Source organism: Alternaria rosae (assembly GCF_020736505.1).
Source record: "Alternaria rosae strain MPI-PUGE-AT-0040 chromosome Unknown BKA58scaffold_11, whole genome shotgun sequence".
In the NCBI taxonomy this organism is placed as follows: domain Eukaryota; kingdom Fungi; phylum Ascomycota; class Dothideomycetes; order Pleosporales; family Pleosporaceae; genus Alternaria; species Alternaria rosae.
In genome coordinates, this window is record NW_025763580.1 from 683332 (window position 1) to 707319 (window position 23988).

General features: G+C 52.5%; 9 protein-coding genes and 1 non-coding gene across 10 annotated transcripts; 5 read left to right on the forward strand and 5 right to left on the reverse strand.

Annotated features, from left to right (window-relative positions):
* The first annotated feature begins 33 nt into the window (after positions 1-33).
* Positions 34-1751, forward strand: BKA58DRAFT_53188 (transcription factor Tfb2-domain-containing protein). Its single transcript, XM_046175469.1, has 3 exons — positions 34-249; positions 297-844; positions 935-1751. Exons 1-3 carry the CDS (start codon positions 123-125, stop codon positions 1709-1711), a joined length of 1452 nt encoding a protein of 483 aa, XP_046020943.1. The 5' UTR covers positions 34-122; the 3' UTR covers positions 1712-1751.
* A 338-nt stretch (positions 1752-2089) lies between these two features.
* BKA58DRAFT_53190 (uncharacterized protein) lies at positions 2090-4227 on the reverse strand. The gene has a single exon (XM_046175470.1). It carries the CDS (start codon positions 4151-4153, stop codon positions 2186-2188), a length of 1968 nt encoding a protein of 655 aa, XP_046020944.1. The 5' UTR covers positions 4154-4227; the 3' UTR covers positions 2090-2185.
* A 119-nt stretch (positions 4228-4346) lies between these two features.
* On the reverse strand, positions 4347-5652 carry BKA58DRAFT_347172 (enoyl-CoA hydratase mitochondrial precursor). The gene is made up of 2 exons (XM_046168448.1): positions 5366-5652; positions 4347-5288 (listed from the first exon to the last, which is right to left on the reverse strand). The coding sequence occupies exons 1-2, from the start codon at positions 5502-5504 to the stop codon at positions 4558-4560; spliced, it is 870 nt and encodes a 289-aa protein (XP_046020945.1). The 5' UTR covers positions 5505-5652; the 3' UTR covers positions 4347-4557.
* A 126-nt stretch (positions 5653-5778) lies between these two features.
* BKA58DRAFT_432358 (rer1 protein-like protein) lies at positions 5779-6768 on the forward strand. The gene is made up of 2 exons (XM_046173127.1): positions 5779-6370; positions 6422-6768. Exons 1-2 carry the CDS (start codon positions 5890-5892, stop codon positions 6502-6504), a joined length of 564 nt encoding a protein of 187 aa, XP_046020946.1. The 5' UTR covers positions 5779-5889; the 3' UTR covers positions 6505-6768.
* A 15-nt stretch (positions 6769-6783) lies between these two features.
* BKA58DRAFT_53228 (uncharacterized protein) lies at positions 6784-9993 on the reverse strand. The gene is made up of 7 exons (XM_046175471.1): positions 9589-9993; positions 9390-9539; positions 9319-9341; positions 9216-9268; positions 8715-9169; positions 7118-8667; positions 6784-7059 (listed from the first exon to the last, which is right to left on the reverse strand). Exons 1-7 carry the CDS (start codon positions 9808-9810, stop codon positions 6927-6929), a joined length of 2586 nt encoding a protein of 861 aa, XP_046020947.1. The 5' UTR covers positions 9811-9993; the 3' UTR covers positions 6784-6926.
* A 2556-nt stretch (positions 9994-12549) lies between these two features.
* Positions 12550-14573, reverse strand: BKA58DRAFT_53267 (26S protease regulatory subunit 6A). Its single transcript, XM_046175472.1, has 3 exons — positions 14074-14573; positions 13578-13993; positions 12550-13530 (listed from the first exon to the last, which is right to left on the reverse strand). The coding sequence occupies exons 1-3, from the start codon at positions 14382-14384 to the stop codon at positions 12875-12877; spliced, it is 1383 nt and encodes a 460-aa protein (XP_046020948.1). The 5' UTR covers positions 14385-14573; the 3' UTR covers positions 12550-12874.
* A 424-nt stretch (positions 14574-14997) lies between these two features.
* On the forward strand, positions 14998-15069 carry BKA58DRAFT_t87. Its single transcript has one exon. It is a non-coding gene; the product is annotated as a tRNA-Arg (tRNA).
* A 194-nt stretch (positions 15070-15263) lies between these two features.
* Positions 15264-17174, forward strand: BKA58DRAFT_53284 (uncharacterized protein). Its single transcript, XM_046175473.1, has 2 exons — positions 15264-15513; positions 15563-17174. Exons 1-2 carry the CDS (start codon positions 15433-15435, stop codon positions 17018-17020), a joined length of 1539 nt encoding a protein of 512 aa, XP_046020949.1. The 5' UTR covers positions 15264-15432; the 3' UTR covers positions 17021-17174.
* A 47-nt stretch (positions 17175-17221) lies between these two features.
* On the reverse strand, positions 17222-17960 carry BKA58DRAFT_444261 (C-terminal of NADH-ubiquinone oxidoreductase 21 kDa subunit-domain-containing protein; the record flags this gene model as incomplete). Its single annotated transcript, XM_046174053.1, has 4 exons — positions 17222-17496; positions 17556-17761; positions 17813-17829; positions 17889-17960. The coding sequence occupies 4 exons, from the start codon at positions 17958-17960 to the stop codon at positions 17222-17224; spliced, it is 570 nt and encodes a 189-aa protein (XP_046020950.1).
* Positions 17961-18105: 145 nt separating this feature from the next.
* Positions 18106-22872, forward strand: BKA58DRAFT_424442 (uncharacterized protein). Its single transcript, XM_046172892.1, has 3 exons — positions 18106-18603; positions 18654-22142; positions 22199-22872. The coding sequence occupies exons 1-3, from the start codon at positions 18198-18200 to the stop codon at positions 22690-22692; spliced, it is 4389 nt and encodes a 1462-aa protein (XP_046020951.1). The 5' UTR covers positions 18106-18197; the 3' UTR covers positions 22693-22872.
* The last annotated feature ends 1116 nt before the right edge of the window (positions 22873-23988 follow it).

The window sequence follows — 23988 nt, forward strand, 5'->3', positions numbered from 1 at the left end:
TCCACTTGCGCAGACCCAAGGCGCGACGCACGCGTCTCTTCCGCCCGTTCTCGTGAACTCTTCTTCTCCGAACATGATAATACGGCGGTAGACCAACATCCTCCTCTCCACATTCCCCCACGATGTCGGCTTCATCTTCGACTCAGGCGCTGGAATACCTAGAGGGTCTGCCTGTCGCGACACACAGGAGGCTGTATGAGCAGCCTTCGACTGTGTTGGCGGTATTCCGCTGCATGCTTCCGCATCTTGGTGAGTGGGCTGCTCATGTTCGCCGTGCTATCGCTAACAAGTCATAGCCAAATCCATAGTAATGGCGATGCTCTACAGACCCTCATCCTTTCCCGCAGCTGACCTAGACGCCTGGTTCAAACCTTCCGCTCGTAAAGAGAAAGAACAGGCCCTCTTCACCCTCGAGCGCCTACACATTATTGCCCCAGCGAAACAGGACGACGGTACCTCCTCATGGACAATAAGCAAAGACTTCCAGGGCAGCCTACGAAACGCACTCGAGGGCTCCGGTACGCACCGATCGTTCGGTGTACCTGCGACTAGGGAAGAGAGCGGCGGAAAGCGATTAAGCATAGACTTCCTGGACGAATACTCGCGATCGCAATGGGAGGGCATATTGTATTACTTGGTGAGCGGTGCGGCCGGGCTCAGCAGAGACAGTATCGAGAGAGCAGAAGTCGGTCCTGGAACGAAGAAGCTGCTGCACACCGGTGATCTTGTGAGGACCGTACATGGAAGTCCAAGGATTACCAAAGACGGCTTCTCTTTTGTGCTGCAAGAGACGAATGCCCAAGTCTGGAGTCTGCTCATCGTCTACCTAAAGATGACCAACGAAGTAAGTATTGAACCCCACGAACCCTGCAACGACTGTCCTCTTCGAGATCAGCCGACGCCAACGAACATCGAATCTGACATCGACCCCCAGCTCGGCATGTCCGAAACCGAAGTCTTATCCTTCCTCTTCATGCTTGGTTCCCTAGAACTAGGCCAGGACTATTCCACATCCACCCTCTCCCCCACCCAATCCCAGATGCTCGAGGACCTCTCCTCAATGGGCCTTGTCTACCGCTCCGACAAGAACGCCCGAACCTTCTACCCCACGCGCCTCGCCACGACTCTAACCTCAGACTCCGGCAGTGCCATGTCCGCCTCCTCCAACGACATCGCACAAGCCTCCCAAGGCAACGCGGGCCCTTCGGCATCCGCAAACAAAGGCTTCATCATCATCGAAACCAACTACCGCCTCTACGCGTACACCAACAGCCTCATCCAAATCGCCATCTTGTCCCTCTTCACCAAACTCCAACATCGCTTCCCCAATCTCGTTTCCGGTAAACTCACCAAGGAATCCGTTCACAAAGCCGTTCAATCAGGCATCACGTCAAGCCAAATAATCTCCTATCTGACGACCTACGCGCATCCTCAGATGCAGAAGACTATTCCTTATATCCCGCCTACGGTCATGGATCAAATCCGACTTTGGGAATACGAAGGCGAGCGTGTGGAAACTACGACTGGATACCTTATGCGGGAATTCAACTCAGATGCGGAGTACAGAGATGTGTTGGGGTACGCGAGTGCGCTGGGTGTGCTGGTCTGGCAGAACGATGCGAATCGCTGTTTCTTTGTGAGTCATGTTGAGCAGATTAGTGCGTATCTCAAGAAGAAGAAGGAGAACAGGGAGAGTGCTCGGGGAAGGTAGTTCTACCCTGAGCACTGAGTTCTATTGCGGATTTTCTTGGTGCATGCATGAAGGGCTTGGAGATACAAAGTTAGCTTTGGCTAGTCGCATTGGCACGGGCGTTTGAGAGGGCAAGCATTGGTGTTTAGTGGGGAAACTTTTGTGTGAAGATAGACGACATGGGTCTTGCTGATGGGTCTGAAATTGAAGACAGTTGGATCTTCTGATCCCAATGCCCTGTCCGAGTATCCACTAGCTGTTCGACTCCATTGGAGCTGAATACCTATTGGATACTCGGACATGGCTACTCATTGCCACTGTCATCCCCCAAATGCTCTCTCTCTCTCTCTCTGTTTCTCTCACAAGAGACCACCAAAGCGAATGTGACAACGCTAGAAGAAGCAACAATAGAACTCCCACCCACCCAGTCTATCATAAACTCCAGAAAACCAAAAAGTCAACCAACTCCACAGATGTTGTCGAAATGAGAGACATCTACCACCCAAACTTCTCAACCTGCACATCGACATCCCTCCCGCTCCAAATCAACTCCGCACACGTATTCCTTACATCCCTGACCAACCCATCCGGTCCACTAACCACAACCCCACTCCTCGCGTTCCCATTCATATCCTCCTCTTCAATCCACTCCCTCACAATACCGCCAGCATCCGGTCGTCCGGCAAGGGCCGTCGGTGGCGTAATGAGGACATCTAAACCCCAATCTTCTAATTCCTTTAGTTTATCCTCTGGGATCCAGAGGCGGTGATCAAGCGAATGCGTTATCCAAAGTAATTTTACTTTTCTCTCAGATCTGACGACGGATTCGGGGTCGGTGGGCGAGGGTTGCAAGAGGGCGTAGAGGAGGGGGTAGGCGACTGCTATGCCGGATCCTCCTGCAATGAGAATGGCTGTTGAGGAGGACTCTAGAAGATCGAGCGCATGAGATGAGCCGTAGGGGCCGTCGAGGCGGATGCGGAGTTGTGTGGTTGGATTTGGGGAGGCGCGTGCATGGCGAAGGAGGCTGTGTGTGAAGCCTGGTTCAGATTGGGCGCGGATGAGAAGGGAGAACCAGGCGTGCTTTCCTTGGCCGTCTTGCGTTATCGTTGTTGGGGCGGCGGAGAAGATAGTGAAAGGATGGGATTGGACGCCGTGTTTGCGGGAGAGAGACGGGACGGAGATGAAGATGTGTTCGTTTGGTTTCCAGCCTTGTGTCATGTTCTTGGCTAGGACCGCAGATTTCTTCGTATCGACTTCCCAGTTTGCTGAAAGCAGAAGCGTTTCGTCGTCTTCGAGGATTTCTAGTGTGGCGGGATGGGTGCTGGATTTTAACCACATACGGTAGACGAGTCGGTCGACGAGGAAGATGGCGAGGGAGATGCCAACGTATGGCCGTGAGGTGTGATGATGGAACCAGAGGAACACCAGTCCAGCGACCTGAAGTACGATATGCAGACCCAGGAAGATTTCATACCACCGCTTTCGGAAGCTTCCCAGGCTGGTGAAATAGATCAGCTCATACGCGATTAGTGCGGCTAGACCCAACAGCACAACGCGGTTGAATATGAATCTCGCCAGCGTAAACCCCAGATGCCTCAACATGCCATACCACACGGCAACCATGCCGAGGAAATGCAGGAACGCTTCCAGACAAACAAGCTCTCCTACTCTCCTATGAAAGATGTTCAGACTCTCATACGAGTATCCCGTCAACAACTTTATCGGCTGGTTCTTCGCAGCGAGGAGGTAAAGCAGGGGCAGATTCGTGATGAAGATGATTCCGCATCGGTCGGCGAATACGAAGAGGTACATGAAGGAGAGCGGCATGCGGTAAAAGTTGTAGAAGATATTCAGGCCAACCCAAGCGACGACGAGCAGCGAGACGGCGTTGGTAGGTAGTGTTTTGTTGACGACAGGAATGGGGCGAGGTTGGTATTGCAGTACGGACTTGAGCATGTAGTAAGGTCGCCATACTACAGATCTCGTCACGCGTCGGGGTCGCTGCGAAGGAAGGAGAGGGCTCGTTTCATCGGCATTGTTTATTTTCTTCGAACCGGTGGTATCGGGGGGCGTCGCATTCCCTTCAATAGTACTACTCGAGCTACTCCAAGCCTCTGCCTCTTCTTCATGAGCCGTCTCATCACCCCCCTTCGTTGTACTGACTATGCGCCTCTTCCGCCGGTGCAGCACGACCTTCTCGGACCAATGCCATACTGTGAAGACCAGCAGCACACCCAATAGCACTAGGTTGTATGTGTTCAAAAATCTCCGACTGAACAGTATGGCCTCAACCAGTTTGCGGAACCGCGGGTCTTTGCCAGGGTCATCCGGATCGACGAGATCGCCTCCGCCGGCGGCTTTAAAGGCGTCGTAGTCGTGCGCCCACCAGGGGGCTTCAGTTGATGCTGTCGCTGTTAGAGCGAAGCGGAGGGCGTCGCGTAGCCATGGAGGCGTCGTGTCCATTTTGAGAGATGAGCATGTGAAGAGGAGGATGTCTAGGAGAGTAGCGGCATATCAGATGGAGTAGTGTTCCAGAGTTTCCCCACATGTACTCGCGTCATCTCACGCGCGTGCGCGGGTTGTCAGGTGCTGCCGATAAGCTTATCGGGTGCTGCCGAGGCACGCGTAGCTTCATTGAGATGCGATGCCATTCCATGCCGAAAGTGATGGAATTGGGGTCGCTATTCTCTAATACGTATGCCGGAATTGTATCGAAGAACTAGCGCGTAGTTCAGCACATCTCTGAGTGTTAAACCTGATCCGGTATCCTATGTTACACAGCTCTTCGTAGATAGACCAGATGCAGTACCAAATATGATGAAGGCGACTTCATTTCATCGGCTTTCTTTCATCTATCCTACGAACATCTATTTATTCGTCCACTTAGCTTGCTCCTTCGCCGCAAAAGCAGCCATACCAATCTTCTGATCCTGGCTTCCAAACAGACCATGGAACACTCTCCTTTCATACTCCACACCCTCTCTGATACCAAGTTCCTGGCTCTTATTCACCACCTCCTTCGCTGCCTTGACAGCGATCTGGCTGTACCCCGCAATCTTCTCCGCCGTCTTGATCGCACCGCTAACACACTCCTCGGGTGTCTCAAACACCTTGGCAACAAGGCCCCAGTCGCTTGCTTGTTGCGCGGTGATGTTGTCGCCGGTGAGGATAACTTCCATGGCTCTTGACTTTCCAATTGCCTTGGTAAGGCGCTGCGAGCCACCTGCACCGGGTATGACGCCTAGCTTGATCTCGGGTTGTCCGAACACGGCCTTGGGTCCGGCGTACATGATGTCTCCCATCATGGCGAGCTCACAGCCTCCACCTAGCGCGTATCCGTTGACGGCAGTGATGAGCGGCTTCTTAAGGAATGTGATGAGGTCGGACCAGGACTCTATAAAGTCTTTGCCGTATGCGTCGCTGAAGGTAAGGTCCTTCATTTCCTTGATGTCGGCACCGGCTGCGAATGCCCTTTCCGATCCGGTGAGGACGATGGCGCCGATGGATTTGGAGGCTTGGAAGTCGCGGAGTGCTTGGTTGATCTCGAGGATGAGGGGGGTGGACAGGGCGTTGAGAGCTTTGGGACGGTTGATCTGGACTTGAGGTTGTTAGTTGATGTGCCAGGACATTTCTCTGGACTCTATAACAGTACTTAAGTAGACAATAGCAACGTACTTAAACCAACACCAGGTCTGGCCACCGATACAAGCAAATGCTCGAATGACCTTTCTGTCGCATATCCCCTCGCAAGTCTAGGTAGACCCGTTGACCGGAATTGAGAGGCTACCCTCGGTGTTGATCGAAATGCCTGCATCTTGTGTGTGTGTGTGTGTAGAATTGAGCTTTGACTACGAGTCCAGCTCAGGCAACAAGTGTTTACATCGAAAGAGAGCAGGTAGAGCTCAGAGCTTCAACAAGTGGGTAGTATCGGCACCTCGGTAAAGCGCGCCCGCCAAAAGATGCCCGTACCAACATCCCACTTCGACGCGACTAGTGGCTGCGTCTACCTTGGTCCTAGCGCGTTCTGGGCGGGCGCCGGCGATCTAAGCCCCAGCCTTGCGACGCATCTCAACTTTTTGACACGATTCCCTCAACAAGACGTCGCCTCCGCATTCACCACCCACGCCTTCCTACGCGGCGCACCTACTTCGCCCCTCCGCCATCTCCACGCAGTTCCTCACCCCCGCCGCGACGCAACCATGGACTCCCCCGAGCCGGATACCCCTTTCAGCGCCGTAACAGCACAAACGACCAAGTACGGGCGCCTGTTCCAAACTTACCTCGACAAGTCGACGCCCTACACACCTTACCGATGGGGCGGCACAGCGACGCTCTTCCTGCTCTTTGGCCTACGCATCTTCTTCGCCCAGGGCTGGTACATCGTCGCATACTCGCTCGGCATCTACTTGCTGAACCTCTTCCTCGCCTTCCTGTCGCCCAAGTTCGACCCCGCGCTCGAGCAAGATGAGGGCATGGAGGACGGCAATGCGAGCGGCTTGCCTACCAAGGAGGACCAGGAGTTCAGGCCGTTTGTCCGCAGGCTGCCCGAGTTCAAGTTTTGGTACTCGACCACCAAGGCAATTGCTATTGGCTTCTTCTGCAGCTGGTTCGAGATCTTCAACTTGCCCGTCTTCTGGCCAGTGTTGGTCGTTTACTGGTTGATTCTTTTTGGCTTGACGAGTAAGTTGATTTTGAGATGAGCGCATGGGTTCTAGGCTGACATTGGTGTAGTGCGACGACAGATTCAACACATGATCAAGTACCGCTACGTCCCCTTCACCGTCGGAAAGACACGGTACCAGAACGCCAACTAAGTCGGGTCGATCGATCGACCGACCATCTGCTTTCACTTCGTCGGATAACGGTCTGGAACTTTGGGAAGGTTGCCATCAACGGCTGTTTTTGGGCATGGGCGTCTTTTTCCGGTCCGCGATAGACTTCGAGCTTCATTACTCGCAACTCGGGGTTGCTTTAGGGAAGGGGGTGCTGCCACGATAACGCGTTGGATGTTCTATGATGTGTACACGTAGCAGGAAAGCCAAGAAGCTTATATCTTTAATACCAGAAAAATAGTACCATACGCAGGTGCACAGGTGAATGAACGTGCAATCAGAGGATTCTAGGTATCTGGCAACAACTACTGATGTGGAAAACAGCTTTGGGGCAAGGAAAAGAACGACAAGCAGCCACCATGCTAAAAGGCAACGCAACAAAAAGAAAGAGATGAAGGAGACCTCTACTCCATACGCAAAGCAGGAGCCTCAAGCTTCAACTCCGCCAAGCTCGTCTTCCTCAACCCCACCTTGACATCCTCACGCTCAATCCCCACCTCCTTTGTGCAAATCCACGTAGAAGCATACATATTAACCCTATAATCGTCAGTCAGCCAATCAACACATCATCAGGACATCCAAAGGGGTAACATACCGATCAATACAGCTTCCCGGCACCCTAACAGCCACCCTCTTAACCGCGAACCCACACTCGCCAAACACCTTGATATACCACGGCTCCAACCCCGCAGACCTGAGCATAACCCGTCCCTTGACCTTCAACGCGCGGTTCAACGCCCGGATTTGTTTGAGCGCTTGTTGGCCACTCGGCGGGAACCAGTCCATACTATCCATCACCACGACAATGGTCAGCGTACCAGGTCGCATTCTAGCAATGACTTCGGAGATCTCATCCGTGTGGATGCGAAGACCATTGAACGCGCTGGGTTTACTTAGTTTGATATGCGATTTGGGGGAGAGGTAGGTAGGGTGGGAGGTTGGTGTGTAGTGCCCCAGGAGGGTGAGGAGGTAGTAGTGGTTGGAGGTGGAGAGCAGCGTGGTGTTGATGACGGGCTCGAAGGTGTTGAGCACGTATTCGTAAATCGCGTTTCCAGAACTCGATTTGAGTGCGTCGTCGGAGGGCTCTTCGTGGAAGGCCATGTAATCTGCTGCTGCATCCGACTTGGCCACCGATGGTGTCTTTGTCTCGTCAAAGTCGTCGGTTTTCTTGAAGTCCGCTTCGATGACGGCGCGCTGCGCGGGGGGGACGCCGAGGGCTTTCCAGAGCCACTTTTCGTTGCCGAGGATAGCCCATGTGAGGATCTTGGAGTGGAGCACGGTTTTGATGGAGCGTTGCCAGATCTCTCGTTGTTCGTTGAGAGTGGAGGCTGTGCAGAGTTTTTGAACGTCAGAGGTCATGCCTAGGAGGTGGAAGAGCCAGCCTGCGATGGAGAGGGCGTTGCCGGAGCCACCGGAGTAGTAGAGGCCTTTTGAGGAGGAAGATGAGAATACAGAGGGCCCGTTGTGCAGCCAGAATTGGAAGGCTTCGGATGAGAGGTGCGGGCTGAGCTTTTGGATCAGGAGGTTGTGGAAGTCGGGGTGCTTGCCTTCGCCGAAGAGCTTCCATACGTCTTGGTAGGGGAGCGCGGTGAAGGCGGCGACTTTGAGCTCGAGGAGGTGGTTTTGAGATGGGTTGAGGTCGACGGCGTGGACGCGGCGGCAGTTCTCGAGACAGAAGGCGAGGATGTTGTCGCCGGCTGAGCCGATTGCTAGCACGACGTCGTTGGAGGTTGGCTTGAGGAGGCGCATGTCTGCTACGTCGTCTTCCCAGGTGAATGCGTAGATGTATGAGTCGTTGAAGCGAGTGTGCTTGGGCAGGGAAGAGTCGTAGTGGATGCGCCAGTGGTGGTTCTGGTACCATGTAGCAGGAAGTGGGAGGCTAGACTGTAGGTTCACCACCGCGGATTCGTAGGCCTTCGAGTGGACCTCGACGTCAGTCGGCGTAGCTCCTGTCTGGAGGTCGAGAGCTGCAAGGTAGGGCGATTCAGTAGCAGCGGCATCAATCTCGGCGAGTTTCTGGGTAGACGCGCCATGGTCTTTCGAGCATCCGAGCCAGATGAAGTAAGGAAGCTTGATACCGGTGCCGAAGAAGTTGTTGCGAGCGTTGATACTAAGGACCGTGCCAAAGCGGTACTCCAGGTAGTCCTACAAGTTGTGAGAAGCTATGCTTGTTTGATGGGGATTTGACATACTCGTCGAGCAGGCTCAAGGTTGACACGGTCAATCTCAAACCATGTCCGCCAGAACACACGTGAAATCCACATGCAGTGACGATCAATAGCACCACCCATGTAGTTCCTACCCATGAAGTCGACCTGGTTCTGTACGTAGAAGTCGACAACACCGATAACACCGTTGGGGCTCATCAAGCTATCGATCGAGTCGATGACGGGATAGAACTCGGGTATCATGCTGAGAGCATAGCTCATAGTGACGAGCTCAGCGCCCCCAGCATCCGCGTTCTCGTCGAGATCGCGAACAGTTTGACCTTTAGAGATCATCTCCTTACGTTCGTATGCTTGCGGTTCGTGTTCGTGGAGACGGAATGCGCGCGCATCCTGGCAGATGACCTTGACGTTTGTCCAGCCGAGACGGGCGAACCTTTTCCGGGCCATCTCGCAGAGGGAGGGGGAGAGGTCGACGACATCTTCTTGTGTCAGAAATGCTTTGTGGACTGATTCCTTCTGACTTACAGACTGCGCGAAAGAAGCTCGCGACAGGAACGAAGGTGTTCATCTGTTCAACACTGAGATTTCGTCAGCAAGGCAATATTGATAGTGGCTACTGGTTACTTACTTGTGACCAGTTCCTCCGCCAATCTGCGATCATTAGCACATCGACCATCATCCAAGCCTAGTGTCACCTACATCAACCCAGACTGGTCGTTGCGAGATTAGGCCCGCTTCGGTACGGTGCTTCAGCTGCGCAGCGACTAGTCCCAGCATATCCTCACGGCCCCGAAGAAGCTTGAGTCGGGTGGCATCGTAGACGTCGGCTTGAGCTTTGTAGAAGCTTTCCTGTTCGTTTGATTAGACAATTTCCTAGTGTTCCTTTCTTCGTACATACCAAAGCATCTTGCTGACTTCCAGACCCGTCTCCAGTATGAGGCTTCAGGAAACACCCATAGATGAATTTGAGGTATGCTTCGAACGTGCTAGGCGCCTGATCTTTGCTCTTCGGTCTGAACGCAAGAGCAAATGTCACCACAAGGAACACAGCAAGGACGCAAAGGGAGACCGTCAGTTGGTGAAACGGGTCACTCGGAACAAAAGTTGAAAGGCTCAGCATAGCTGCGACTTCACAACAGGACAGTAGAAGCAATGATCAAGAGAGGAGAGGGGGGAACGACAACAAAACAAAAGAAACCCCACAAACACCATGGAGGGGTTATATGAGCCCTCATTCCGAGTCCCCCAAGCATCATTCCGACTTCGGTTCGGTCATCATACATACCCGCATGCCCCAATAGACAAGGTCACCCCACTGCGCAGCCTGCGTAGGGCTTCGTGCTCATGTCTCGCGTCACCTAGCAGCCAATAACCCTTACCACATGTTCTGAAGATCCTCAAACAGCGCCCAGACAGCCTACCAGAGAATCCTACTTCCTTACTATCAGCATTGCGGAACTGCCCTGAGTAGACTACCGCACCACCGCTAGAGGCGGCTATGCAGGGTCCTAATAGAACCGAAAGTATCTCCAGATCTTGAATAGCAAGACTCTAGACGGGGGAACGAAGACGTCAGTCGACCTATCGGGTGGTGGTTTTGTTGCGCGTGGGTGAGACGTGCCTGGCATGTTGGTGTTGAGACGGGGATGGTTGAGGTTGCGCTTGGTGGGGTCGGCGGCCAATCAGAGGGGGCGAGCGAGGGCGTGCCAGAATGCAGGGACGTCGAACGCATGGAAGGAGCGCGATCATGGCTCGGCGTTGTTTCCTACATGCAAGTCACTTTGAGTTATCTGGCGCAAGTGATGATCCCGGACGATGTCGGCAGCTGCCAGCCTTGCAAGATTGTGTTGGCTGGTTGTGAGACTGTGGCGCGGACCCAGCAGCACCTGTTGTGTTCACGATGAAGAAGAGGAGAGTCCGCCTTTGAGTCAGACTGAGGCATGGTCTTGGTTCTGGTTGGTCATTTAAGTTGCACTTTGGTGTCTTTGCGGTGTTGACGTCTGATCAGCGAAGTGTCTCGTGTACTTCGCACGGCTCGTCTAGAAGACCTGGTCATTCTATTAGCACCTCTCTGCACTTTCTTGCTCCAAACATACCTAAGACCCCCCATCTCATCCCCCTTAGTGACTGTAAAAGACTCCGGCCGCGCTGCCATGAGCCACGCAAGCATTGATGCGGCCCAGTGCTGCTTCAAGTTCGCAACATAGTAGCGCTGCTCTTCAATGTGTCTGAAGATCATGACTATCTCGCTGTCGCGGATATTGATTTCCGTCTATGAGCATGTGTTCAGGGGCTCTTGCACTGCCAGTTAGTGGATATGCCGGCTGACCTGAACGTGCCACTGGTGCCAGATCAAGCCGAAGTCTTTGACCAGCACTACGGCACACCAACAGAGAGCGTATTCGTAGACTGGAGAGCGAGTGTCATCAATGGGCCAGATATGTTCGATAATGTAGCTGCTTACTCCATAGCTATGCTGTTTTGATTCTGTCCTTAAACTTGCGTGTCGCCAGGTTGGTGACGCCTTCTAAGAATTGTTTGTGCGAGTTACAAATCTGTCAGCCTGCAATACGTCCTTGGTATCTGCAAACCTAAGACAAGAATTAATAGCTATTTCGAAGTAGAAATATACTTATCAGCACCTGCCAGCCTTCCTCGTGTCATCGCGAGAGCCAGATGTACTTCAGGCATACTGTCGAGTAAATCCTCAAGGTCACAGAGTAGTTTACCAACTACATGAAGTTTCCAAATTTTCTTCAGAGCTTGTAGATTGCATTTTATGCTGTAACACTCTCTGTGGTTAGTTATCCTCTCTTGTAGCTCACATCGTATGCTCCAACACCCCCACCCAGGAAAGGCGCAGCCCAGTGAAATTGCCAGCGCAAAGGACGAGATGAAGTACCAGTGGGTGCATGGCGAAGCAGCGCAGCAAGTAGGGCTTCTCCCCTTGTTCGTTGCTAGTCAAACCCTCCAGGCGATATCTTGAAGCAAAGCCATCTGCCGCTGACCAATACCGGGGAAGAGACTCTTTCACCACATGCGGATATTGAGAATATCATCTTCGGGACAGCGGAGATATGGAAGCTGTTCATCATCACCCGCTCCGCCCAAGCAGGCAAGTTCAACATGATGTGCGCAGACCTTGAACTGGATACGCTCATTAAGACGCTTCACGAGCATCGACTCCATGGGTGAACAGCCTTCGACGTCGTCAAGTTCATGTGTCGGGCGAGCAACCAACCCGTCCCAACGATGGTAGCTGGCTACGCAGCTTTCACGATTGACGGCTCGCCAATGTTGAGAGGCCTTGTCCATGAAGTCTTGTCACAAATAAGAAATAAGAAACCTGGTGAATTCCAATCACAGAGGACGGTTCTCTTCTCGCATGGTATTGGGACCTTACCTTCAGCCTCATCGGCATCAAAATTCTCACGGTTCACAGCGCCCTCACCGCAGCCGAACGAAGCAAGCTCATTGAACGTTTCAATACACCAGGGGACGCTCTGCGAACCATGGTGCTGCCTTACCGGGTAGGAGCGCTGGGGACGTTTCGAGAACAGCAGCGCCGAGACCAAGAGGAAGCGCAACCAGACGCTCAAGCGGTGGCTGACAGCAACCGTGACGTTGACGCCGGAAATATCATCCAGCCTGATACAAAGCGGATCAGGAAACTGCTGGAAGGGTATGATGGTCTGCAGTGGTCTGCCGGTGGTGTAATCCTGGGGGCGATGACCGAAACTGAGTGATGCGCGCGTGAAGGTGAAGTGTACTCGTTCAAACGATATGGGAATGCCCTGTCGACAATGACAGTATCGTCAAAGCGTAGTGCGCGGGCGTCGTACTTGATCACGTGGTAACTGTCATCTAGGCCGGCATTGGAAACATCCGCCTTCGTTTCTCAGGTTTCTGAACACCTGCAGGTAGTGACGTCTTGCCTGAACCCGACTTAACCATTATCCGTATCAGTATTGGGGTGACGTACTGTAGAGAGCCCAGATATCTCCACAGACTGTGATGTCCATGCCATCTTTGAATCAACTCACACAATACATAACTGAAACCCAACCCTTGCTGTTCATAATCGTCATTTCCGCTATGGTACTATGCTGAAGGTCTAAGTATTATTACAAGCCCGGCATGAGAGTGCACGCATGCAAGCGACTACACCACCACACAACTACACCTTAGGCGTAGAAATTGACGGTGTCCTTCTTCTTTGCCTGTACCTCAGCGATAGCATCGACGTAATGCTCGTGGCTGATCTTCTGGTGACCAGTCCGGAGAGCAATCATACCAGCCTCAACACACACAGCCTTCAACTGCGCACCACCAAACTCGTCAGTGCTGCGAGCCAACTCTTGCCAGTTGACAGCGTCGTCAACAGTCATCTTCCGCGAGTGGATGCGCATGATCTGTGCGCGGGCCTCCTCGTTGGGTAGCGGAAACTCGATCTTCCTGTCCAGACGTCCAGAACGGAGCAGAGCGGGGTCCAAGACATCGACTCGATTCGTCGCAGCGAGAACCTTGACACGGTCATCGGAAGCGAAACCGTCCAGCTGGTTCAGCAGCTCCAACATGGTTCGCTGCACTTCCCTGTCTCCGGACTTCTCGGAATCGAAACGCTTTGTACCAACGGCATCCAATTCGTCGATGAAGATGATCGAGGGTGCCTTCTCTTTCGCCAGAGCGAAGCAGTCACGGACCAACTTTGCACCATCTCCAATGAACATTTGTACGAGCTGTGGGCCGGCGAGCTTGAGGAATGTGGCGTCGGTTTGGGCAGCGCAGGCTCGGGCGAGAAGGGTCTTTCCGGTTCCGGGGGGACCGTACATCAGTGCACCTATGATCGTTAGTACATGTTTAGAGATGAGCATATGAGTTGCTTACCCTTCGGCGCCTTGATGCCAATCTTCTTGAAACGCTCAGCCTCCTTCATGGGCCATACTACAGCCTCTACGAGCTCTTCAATCTGCTTGTCCAGACCTCCAACGTCGGTGTACTTCTCAGTTGGCTTCTCATCGACCTCCATAGCCTTCACACGACTGTCGTACTCTGCGGGCAGAGTGTCGAGAACGAGATATGAGTCCTTGTTCACACCAATGAGGTCACCGGGCTTGAGCTTCTCATGGTCTACTAGTCCGATGAGAGGCAAGAAGATGGTTTGTCGCGTTGAGGTCTTGATGACTGCCGACTTGCCGACACGGGTGGCGTCTAGGTCAATGTTTGCTCCCTCCTCAGCCGCCTCCTCGGTGACGTCCAGATCAAGAATCTCGACAACGTTTCCGACAAGGTATGGTAGTTGCCTATAAGATGTCAGTATGTTGTTCAGGAGGTCGCCTCATAGCAGCGGGCTGCGGGGTGACAGGTCGCATCAATGACATACCTGTTGTTCTCGATCTTCTCTAGGTTGTCCTTGATCTTCTCGTTCATAGAAGCCTTCTCGTGTGTGAGCCGTTGGAACTCGCTCTTCATGATGCGCATGTCGTTCTCCAGTAACCGTCTGCGCGCGACGATGTCTCGTGTGCTTGAGTTCAGGATCTCCTCGTCGAGCTGCTCTTCCTCGGGTTCCGCATCCTGCATCTCTGCATCGCCATCAGCCTTCTTCCCGTCCTTGCCTCCGTCTTTCTTGTCATCGTCCTTCTTCTCTTCCTTCTCGTGGCGCTCAAGGTCGTCGAGATCTTCGAGTGTGGACATGGTGGCGGTGTTGTGAGAGCGAAGTTACGCGGTGTAGGGGTGATAGAGATGAGTGGGTCGGTGCAAGAGTGATGGTGGTGAATGACGCCGACAAAGAGGTTGTTGTTATGCGGCGGTGATGTGGAGCTGTAGAGGCAGCTATGGATTACGAAGGTACGCACTACGCACGGTGAGTGAGACCCTAGCTCCGATTGTCTTGGCGCCTGTGAACGCCGATCCGTCGCGCGAAACAACGCGCGATAGATAGGAGGTGTCATTCTTTCTGTACGCAGCTTGATCAAGAGAATTCTCTTGGTACTACAGAGTATATTCCATGATTATGCAGTACTATACGAAAGGAGCTTTGCGAACGCTCGCCCTGCAGGTATGGACAGCATTCTACACATGTGATTACTAGAATGATACTGAATAGGTTCAGACTGCTAAGCAACGTTAGTGAGGATCAATGAGGTTGCTCCCTGCAGAGCCGGTAGTGATGTTATTGGTGGGGGGAGCATAAGGCAGCTACGGAAATTGAGCTTCTGCTCTTTACATTTCTATGGGGTCCATTACCGGCAGGGCCCGTATATATTTTTTTTAAGTTTCAGAATTTCCATCCGTTCCTCTCCAACGAGGCACCTTGGCCTAATGGTAAGGCGTTGCTTTCCGGTGGCAAAGATTGTGGGTTCGAGTCCCACAGGTGTCGTTTTTTGCCGTCTTCTTAGCAGCATCTTTTTGCATCTTTCCGTATCTTTTTGCCTTCCTTTCCCACCTTCTCAGAATTCGCTCCTCGGATGGTAAGGCATGCCAACGAGCCGCTCACTGGAATCAAAGCTAGCCCAATTCTAGTATAGTCTTGATCGTATGACTGAGCGAACCTCCCGTGTTCAAGTTGTGGTGCAAATATCCGAGGTCGCAGAGAGCGCCCTTACCATACTAAGCTCCTGACATACCAAACTGCTCACCACCAAGCCACGACATTCTTTTGTTGCACTACATGCTCTTGAATTTGGTATCCCGTGTGTAGCGATTCTGATAAATTCCTTTTCGTGCTTGACGAATCAGTGTCATGTTTACGGCAAGAGCACTCCGGTGCGCTCATGCCACACCTCTCGCCCGACGTGCCGCGCTTCACCCACCATATCCACAGGTTGGTTTAAACACACTATGTTTTTTCACGATATTAACCCAATTACTAGGCGTCAATTCGACTGAACTCGTCGTCCGCCATTGATACGGCCAATGAGCAAAAAACGCAAAATGATAAACAAACAGAGGCTCCGCACCAGGAGGAGGTTGAACGGCTGGTTCCGAATTCACCTAGTCTCAACGCCTCCCTTGGTGTAAAGAACATGAACAAAGCCAAGCAACTAAGCTCCGACATTCGAAGACTTGGCTATGAGCTTGATCGGATATATGGTCGACAACGCATTATCCGGAAAGCAAGCCCATACAGAGTGCGAATTGGGGCTAAACGCACTGCGTTCAACGCGCGCGCCGAGACTGAGACGCACCCTGAAGTCCGAGACGGGAAGATGTTCCTTCTCGATAGACTGATACCAAATATCTGGTTGCGGGACAATTGTCAATGCAAAGTTTGCACGCATGACGCCACCAAGCAACGCCTTCTGGATACATTTTCCATCCCCAAGGACATCTCGATTAAGTCGCACTCGGCTGAAACAAGAGGGTCTGAGACGATTCACAGACTTGAATGGAGTGATGGACATGAAAGCGAATACTTGAGGTCTTTTATCTCGCAAGCTATGGCCAACGAGAGCGAGAAGGCCGTACAGCGTCAAGCTCTTACCGATATCAAACTTTGGGACTCGTCCATCGCTTCGGACCCACCGAAGACTCTGTATCGTTACGCAATGAATCTTAAGAAGAACAACGACCTACTTTCAAGGTTGCGCAAATTCGGATTCTGCTACGTCGATAAGACGCCCTTCGAGGATCCAAAGGCCACGAAGAAGATGCTGGAAAGGATTGCCTTCATTAGAGAAACACACTACGGCGGCTTCTACGATTTCACGGCCGACCTAGCGAGCAAGGATACCGCATACACCAACATCGCACTAGAAGCACATACTGACACTACCTACTTCTCCGATCCAGCCGGCCTACAAGCTTTCCACCTCCTCTCACACACCGACGGTGAAGGCGGTGCAAGTCTCCTGGTTGATGGCTTCAAAGCTGCGGACGAGCTCTGGCAGACCGACCGCAAAGCATATGAGATCCTTTCAACGGTAAATGTCCACGGACACGCTTCAGGCAATGAAGGCATTTCAATACAACCCTACCGCGGCTTTCCCGTCCTCGAGCACGATATCGCTACGGGAGACTTGCTCCGCGTCCGGTGGAACTCGTCAGATAGAGCATCCATTGAACTCCCCATCGAGGAAGTCGAGACATGGTACGATGCAGCTCGCAAATTCGACGCGATACTCAAGAAGAAGGAAAATGAGTATTGGGAACAGCTTGTGCCGGGTAGAGTACTCATCTTCGACAACTGGAGGGTGTTGCACGGGCGGAGTAGCTTTACAGGGAAGCGCAGGATTTGTGGGGCGTACATCAATAGGGATGATTGGATCAGCAAGTTTAAGATGCAGCATTTCGGAAAAGAGAATGTGCTGAAGGGGTTGGCTGTAAACTAAGGATGGAGATGAGGGGGATGATGGGGATATAGAAAGTGTCGAGATATCGTAATACGGCGCGGGATGTCGCTGATCGTGTTTGTATAGAACATCGTCTCAAGGACCAAAAAAACGTGTGCTGAAACTTGATGTTGGTTCCTCAGAACTTATGTACACCCACACTATATCAAGGAAACCATTCTCTTCTCTTGAATCAAACGTTTACCGGCCACCCTTCTCCTGTTCCAGCTCCAACTCAGCCTGGCGGTAGTACTTGGCGGTATCCACACCGTGGTAAGGGTGGTTGACAAAGTTCGGCCATGCAAGAATGTGCGAAAATGTGGAGGAGTAACGCGAGTTCCTGTGTGCAACTCCCTGCATGTACTCGGTCATCTCGGTAGTTCCGTACAACGACTCGCCCTTCTTGACCTTGTCGACCATCTCGCGCATGTCCATCTCGACCTCGCGGCGGTTCTCGCGGGCACCGTAGAAGCGCACTATCGTAGAAGTTAGTATACAATCCAATCTTCTCTTTATGCGGGCTGGTTCCACATACTGCATGACCTCGAGTAGGCGAAAAGGAAGGCCCCGGTAACACCGACAGCACCGCTCAATCGCATGATGGGTGCGAAACCGCCCTTGCCGACCATGGAGGGCGAGATCTTCTCCCAGTAGAGCATCAATCCGGGGCTCAAGGCTCCGAGCGCGGCACCTTGCGCCCAGTCAGACGGACGGGCATAGCGAATGACTCGCTTAAAGTGTCTTCATCTGCAGTCAGTACTCGCATGCGTTCGGTATCGTAGAGGAGCGTACGGGTCATTGTCGATGAGCTGCCATGCATTAGCTACCACCGCCCATTGCGCATGGAATCGCGCTGCAATTGACTCACAGGATACTCTCCGGTGGGGATCTTGTCCGGCACAACGGCCTGATGCCTGACATAGGCGTCCTGTGCAGACATGGTGGTGTTGGGGTCTCTACTGCGGAGATGTCTGGGCGGGATCGCGAAGTGAGGTTCGAACGGGCGGCAAGTGCCGCATGCGGGCTTTGGCCTAGTGGCTCAGAGCTTCCGCGACGCCATTCTCTCTACTTTTATTTCCTTGGCGCGTCACACCCCATCACCCATCTCGGAACTTCGTGCGCCAACAATGCGCGCCAGCCCCTTCACGTGCGCCCAACAACGACTCAGATTGCGATCATGGCTATGAAAGTGGATGACATGGAGGACGTCAAGCCCACGGGCTTGTCAATGTCAAATGGCCTCGACGGCGCGTCCGCTGCGCATGCGACCGACTCGTCAAACGTACACGCCCGCCCGACTGTCGCCGACTTGCACGGAGAGAATCATTTCGCGCAGGTAGCGAGGAAGAACTGGCTTACCGCCAAGAAGACCCCGAAAGTGCGACCCGAAGTGGTTAAGAAAGAGCTATGGGACGAGCTGGAGAATGTCGACTTCGCATACTCGTCGCTTTTGATTCTGGAGAACCTACAGCTTCTGGAGAGATATCTGTGGCCTGGCTTTACCGAGGATGCATCGAACTACCACCATCTGCTGTTGGCGCTTATGGTAAATGTCAAGAGGAGGGAGAACCTGGCATCATGGGGTGAGTTGCTGCAATTCCTAGCATGCACCACATGTACTAACGTTATATAGACCACTTTGCTAGCAAGCCCGCCGAATTCTCCTCCTTCTTCCGCCGCATACTATCCATGACCGTAGACCCGTCGCAGCCGAGCAAAATCCGAACACAGCTCGTATCCTTCGTCATCGGCGCCTTCCAATCACTAGACAGCGGTCTTGTGCGAAAAGAATGCGCACCTCTGGTCGGTATATCGATATGGCAGAACCTCCACTCGGACGCCGTGCGCGAGCAGTACTTCGAGGAACACAGCCTGTTGCGCAAGGCATGGAGAGCTGCGTCCAAGCGATTCGATGCTGGCGACGAAGCGCTACAGGCTCGGTTACGTTTCGAGCGATCGTGGATCTACACACTCCTGCTGGACTTCATTGATAGATTATACAACAGCACCAGCAGAGAAGCAGTTAGGGACAATATGGCTTACTGCGAGCGCTTCATGGAGCTTCTGGTAGATCTGCAGAGCCAACTGCCAACAAGGAGATATGTCAACACGCTGCTACAAGACTTGAACATGCTCCCAGCTATTCGACTGTCGCCAATGTACACGGACGAGGACAACGGCCTTTTCCGGGATCTTTTCGACTTGCTAAGCCACTTCACCAACTTCCCCATCGAGGATCAGACAGGCCGTCAGTTGTCCAAGCTAGAGTACGACCAACAGCATTACGACACGCTGGCAAAGTTGCAACGGACGGGCTATGCTGCCTTCCAAGAGAAGCTTCAGTTGATGGCCTTGGCGAACTACAGTAGCATCGGAAACCGGGAAGAACTAGCTGGCCATTTGCGCACACTGAGCGACACCGAGCTCGTTGAGCTTTGCTCTCTCATGGGTCTACGAACAGAGTATCCCACCTCAACCTACCTGGTCCGCGACCGAGCCTTCTACATGGAGACCCTGATCGCGCTTGTAGAAAAGCGCCCTACCTTCAAGGACTCCGTTCGTGAGATGCCAGTACTGCCAACAGAGAAGGTCCTGTACGAGACCACATTCCTGCGGAACGAGTCATACGACGGATCAAGACCGCTCGCTATACCTAAACTCAACCTTCAGTACCTGACCATGGGCGACTTTTTGTGGAGATCCTTCATTTTGTACCGCGCCGAATCTTTCTACGGTATCCGGAAGGACCTGGAGGATGTAGTGAAGCGCGTAAAACCCAAGGGTAAAGGCGTCAACACTAAGTTCGGTGGCGTTTCCAAGATGTCACTACCTATCATGAAGCCTGCTATCGTCGACGTAGCACCTTCCAAGGTAGGCGAGCAGCACCCAGCATACGTTCGTGCCGAGATCATATTGGATGTCAGTCGCCTGCAACACCCAGTACGAAGGGATTGGGAACAGCTAAGACCGGATGATGTCGTCTTCCTCCTTGCTGTTGAGGGCAAAGACGACGTTCCCATGCGCAATGGTCACAGCGAAGATGTCACAACTGGAGAACAACTCGGCTTGCACCGGATGAGATGCGCCCAGGTGGTACAAGTTCTGGACGACAAAGGGCGGCCTCTGCGTGAACAAGCCCGTGACGATGGCTTCGGACCTCGGGTGCGCCAACGTCGACTCCTTGTCAACATCGACGCGAAACAGTACCAGACAGACATGGACCAAACTGCCGAAGGAAGGCCAGACGTTTACGAGCACATCAACATGATTGTCCGTCGGAGAGGACGGGAAAACAACTTCCTGCCCATCCTAGAATCCATCAAGCGCCTGACCCTCTCAGACATCCCAGCTCCATCTTGGCTTCAAGAGGTCTTCCTAGGATATGGTGATCCAGCATCGGCGACGTACAAGCGACTTCCAAATCGACTGAACAAGATAGATTTCCGGGACACCTTCTTAGACTGGCAGCACCTGATCGAGGCAATGCCCGGCAAGTCTTTCGAACCCCACGAGGAAGCACAGACATCCTTTGGGCCTCCATACGTTGTGGAGTACCCTGCTGCAGGTGAACCAAACATCGCACCTCCTCGAGCGTCCAAAAAGCGGCGACGTGACCAGAAGGTGGTTGCACAACCTTTGCATGAATCGCTTCATGTATCCTCGTACAAACCGCCGAACATGGGACCATACCCTGCAGATGCGCCAAGGCTGAATGCTGTCAGATTTACACCTGCCCAAATTGAAGCTATCACCTCGGGCACACAACCTGGTCTCACGGTGGTGCTCGGACCCCCGGGTACCGGCAAGACGGACGTTGCGACCCAAATTATATCCAATCTATACCATAACTTCCCGGACCAGCGGACTTTGCTCGTTGCGCACAGCAATCAGGCGCTTAACCAGCTCTTCCAAAAGATTACTGCGCTTGACATCGATGAGCGTCATCTTCTGCGTCTGGGTCATGGTGAAGAGGACCTTGAGACTGATGTCAGCTACAGCAAGCATGGACGTGTAGAGTCGTTCCTCGAGAGAGGGCAGTACTATCTGTCTGAAGTTGATCGGTTGGCGAAGAACTTCAATGCGCCCGGTGCTCATGGTAGCTCGTGCGAGACTGCAGACTATTTCAACCTTGTATATGTGAAGCCAGCATGGACGCAATACTGGGATAGTGTTACAACCGAGGACACAAGTGTTGACCAGATAATCACTGAGTTCCCATTCAGAGACTACTTCTCAAACGCACCGCAGCCTCTCTTCCCTCAAGCAGCAGATCGCGAGCAAATTCTTGAGATTGCGCAAGGGTGCTACCGCCATGTCGAGAAGATCTTCACTGAGCTTGAGGACATTCGTCCTTTTGAGATTCTGCGGAACCCGCGGGATAAGGCAAACTATCTGCTGATCAAGGAAGCCCGTATCATTGCTATGACATCGACACATGCCGCTATGCGAAGACAAGAGATTGCTTCGTTAGGCTTCCACTACGACAATGTCATCATGGAAGAAGCCGCCCAGATCACCGAGATTGAGAACTTCATTCCTCTCGCACTGCAAAACCCCAAGGATGGCGAACTTCCTCTTCAGCGCATTGTTCTCTGCGGTGACCATCTCCAAAACTCGCCCGTCATTCAAAACCTCGCTTTCCGCCAGTACGCAAACCTGGAGCAATCCCTCTTCCAGCGCCTCGTCCGTCTCGGCGTGCCGACCATCATGCTCGACCAGCAAGGTCGTGCTCGCCCTTCAATCGCCGAACTCTACAAGTGGCGCTACCCCTCATTATCGAACCTGCCCTCTGTCATGACCAAGCCCGAGTTCCAAGTCGCCAATCCAGGCTTCAAGCACGAATATCAGTTCATCGACGTCCAGGACTACAAGGGCAAGGGCGAAGACCAACCCACACCACACTGGATGATCAATCTGGGTGAAGCTGAGTATGCAGTCGCGCTGTTCATGTACATGCGTCTACTGGGTTACCCAGCGAACAAGATATCTATTTTGACCACCTATGCGGGACAGAAGAGTCTGATTAACGACGTCTTGGGGCACAAGTGCAAGAACAACCCGCTTTTCGGTCGCCCAAAGATCGTCGCGACGGTGGACAAGTACCAGGGTGAGCAGAATGACTGTAAGTATCACCCACTCTCATCTCAACCTTGACAAGTACTAACATATCACGTCCAGACATCATCCTCTCCCTAGTCCGCACCCGCGCAATTGGTTACCTCCGCGACATTCGCCGCCTAACCGTCGCGCTCTCCCGCGCGCGTCTCGGCCTATACATCCTCGGCCGCCGCTCCGTCTTCGAATCCGTCTTCGAGCTCAAACCCGCCTTCGACATCCTCCTCCAACGCCCCGACAAACTCACGCTCGTCACCAACGAAATGTTCGGCGAAACACAACGACCTGCCGAGCAAACAGCGCCTGTGGAGGGTGAAGCCGAAATGCAGGATGTAGAACATTTGGGCAAATATGTGTATGAGATGACCAAGGCGAAGGTGGAGGCTATGAAGGCGAATGGAGGGGTTATGCCCACTAGGGAGGTCACGATGGGTGAGGCGAATGGCGGGGTTAAGGATGAGGATGAGGATGATGATCGCCCGGAGAATGTGCTTATTCCTGAGGAGGTGAATGAGGAGTTCGATGATGAGGATGAGGAGGATGCGGTTGTGGTTTGAAGAACGTGCTAGTCAAAAGGTTCGAAGGCGGATTGCATGGCAGTGAAAGGTTGGGTATTGCATAAATTGGCGTAATGTTTGTATGTTTAGTTCTTATTCGATGGAGTTTCGATGAGTTGGAAGTGTAGAAGTAGGGAGACGAAAGATACCAGATCGATCATCGCCCGAGTGGCATGCACATTTTTTGCTCGAAAATTGCTTGAGTATGTGATTACGTGGGATTGTGATGCTTTCATAACCTGTGCGAATTTCTATTTTGCTGTCCAAGGCCGGCGTTCTTCGCAGGGCCAAATATTCGATCCAGCATAGATTTTGTTCATTCCAAGGCTCGAAAGGAGAGAGAAGTCATCAAGGTCGTCAGCGTGTTTTGGAGACACAACACAGGAAGAAAACCTGTTTTGGTGATGCCTTAGATTTTGAGAGAAGGCACAGGAGACTCCGATTATTAGTACTCCGTAATAGCCTTTTTGGAGAAGAGCGAGAGATCTTTCATATCGTCTGCGCTTCCATTTTTGAAGATTTAGAGCTTGTGCGCAGGAAGACGGCATATGTCTAAGTCGTCGGAATTTCGGTGCTTCAAGACAGAGCGAAGGAGGAAGACGCAGATCATTGAAGCGTTCAAGGATAATTTTGATGGACAAGAAAACGTTGTAGCTGTTTTTGTCGAGTTTGGGCGCCGGAAGACAGCATCTAATCTGGACAGTGTGATTTTTAGAGAAGGCGCGAAGGAAGAATCTGACTTATATTTTGTCTTGATCTCATTTTTGGAGAAGAAGAAGTGGTATTCGAGTATGCGCTTTTTGAGTTTCTCGCGCAGGAAGACGGCATGGAAGAGATTCCCGCTGCATTTCCGAGGAAAGAGGCAGGGAGGCTTGGACCATCGCCAGTACGTATGTCCAATTTAATAAACAACAAAAAGTTTTTCGAGGGGAGAGAAGTCGTCGGCGAAGAGAAGGAGGGTTTATATATGCGTCTTCGTCTAGCGCACGTGTAGTACAGCCTGTTAAGCCGTGGGCAGATCTCATGGGAACGTCAATCTCCATTTTAGGATAAGCGCGAAGTGCGTAGGAAGGCACAGGACGGCGTGTGCCGTCATTGAGAGAAGATTCGATGTTCTCAGTATTTTGAAAGGAAGGCTTTGGTTCGGAGAAACGACATAGAGAAGATTGTTGATCTTGTCGAATATGAGTTTGGTGACAGAGGAATACTCCGCCTCATCGAAAACTACTTTCTCATTTTGAGGTAGAATAAGAAGAGTGGTGTGGATAGAAGGAGAGAAGCAGCAAAGATGGATGC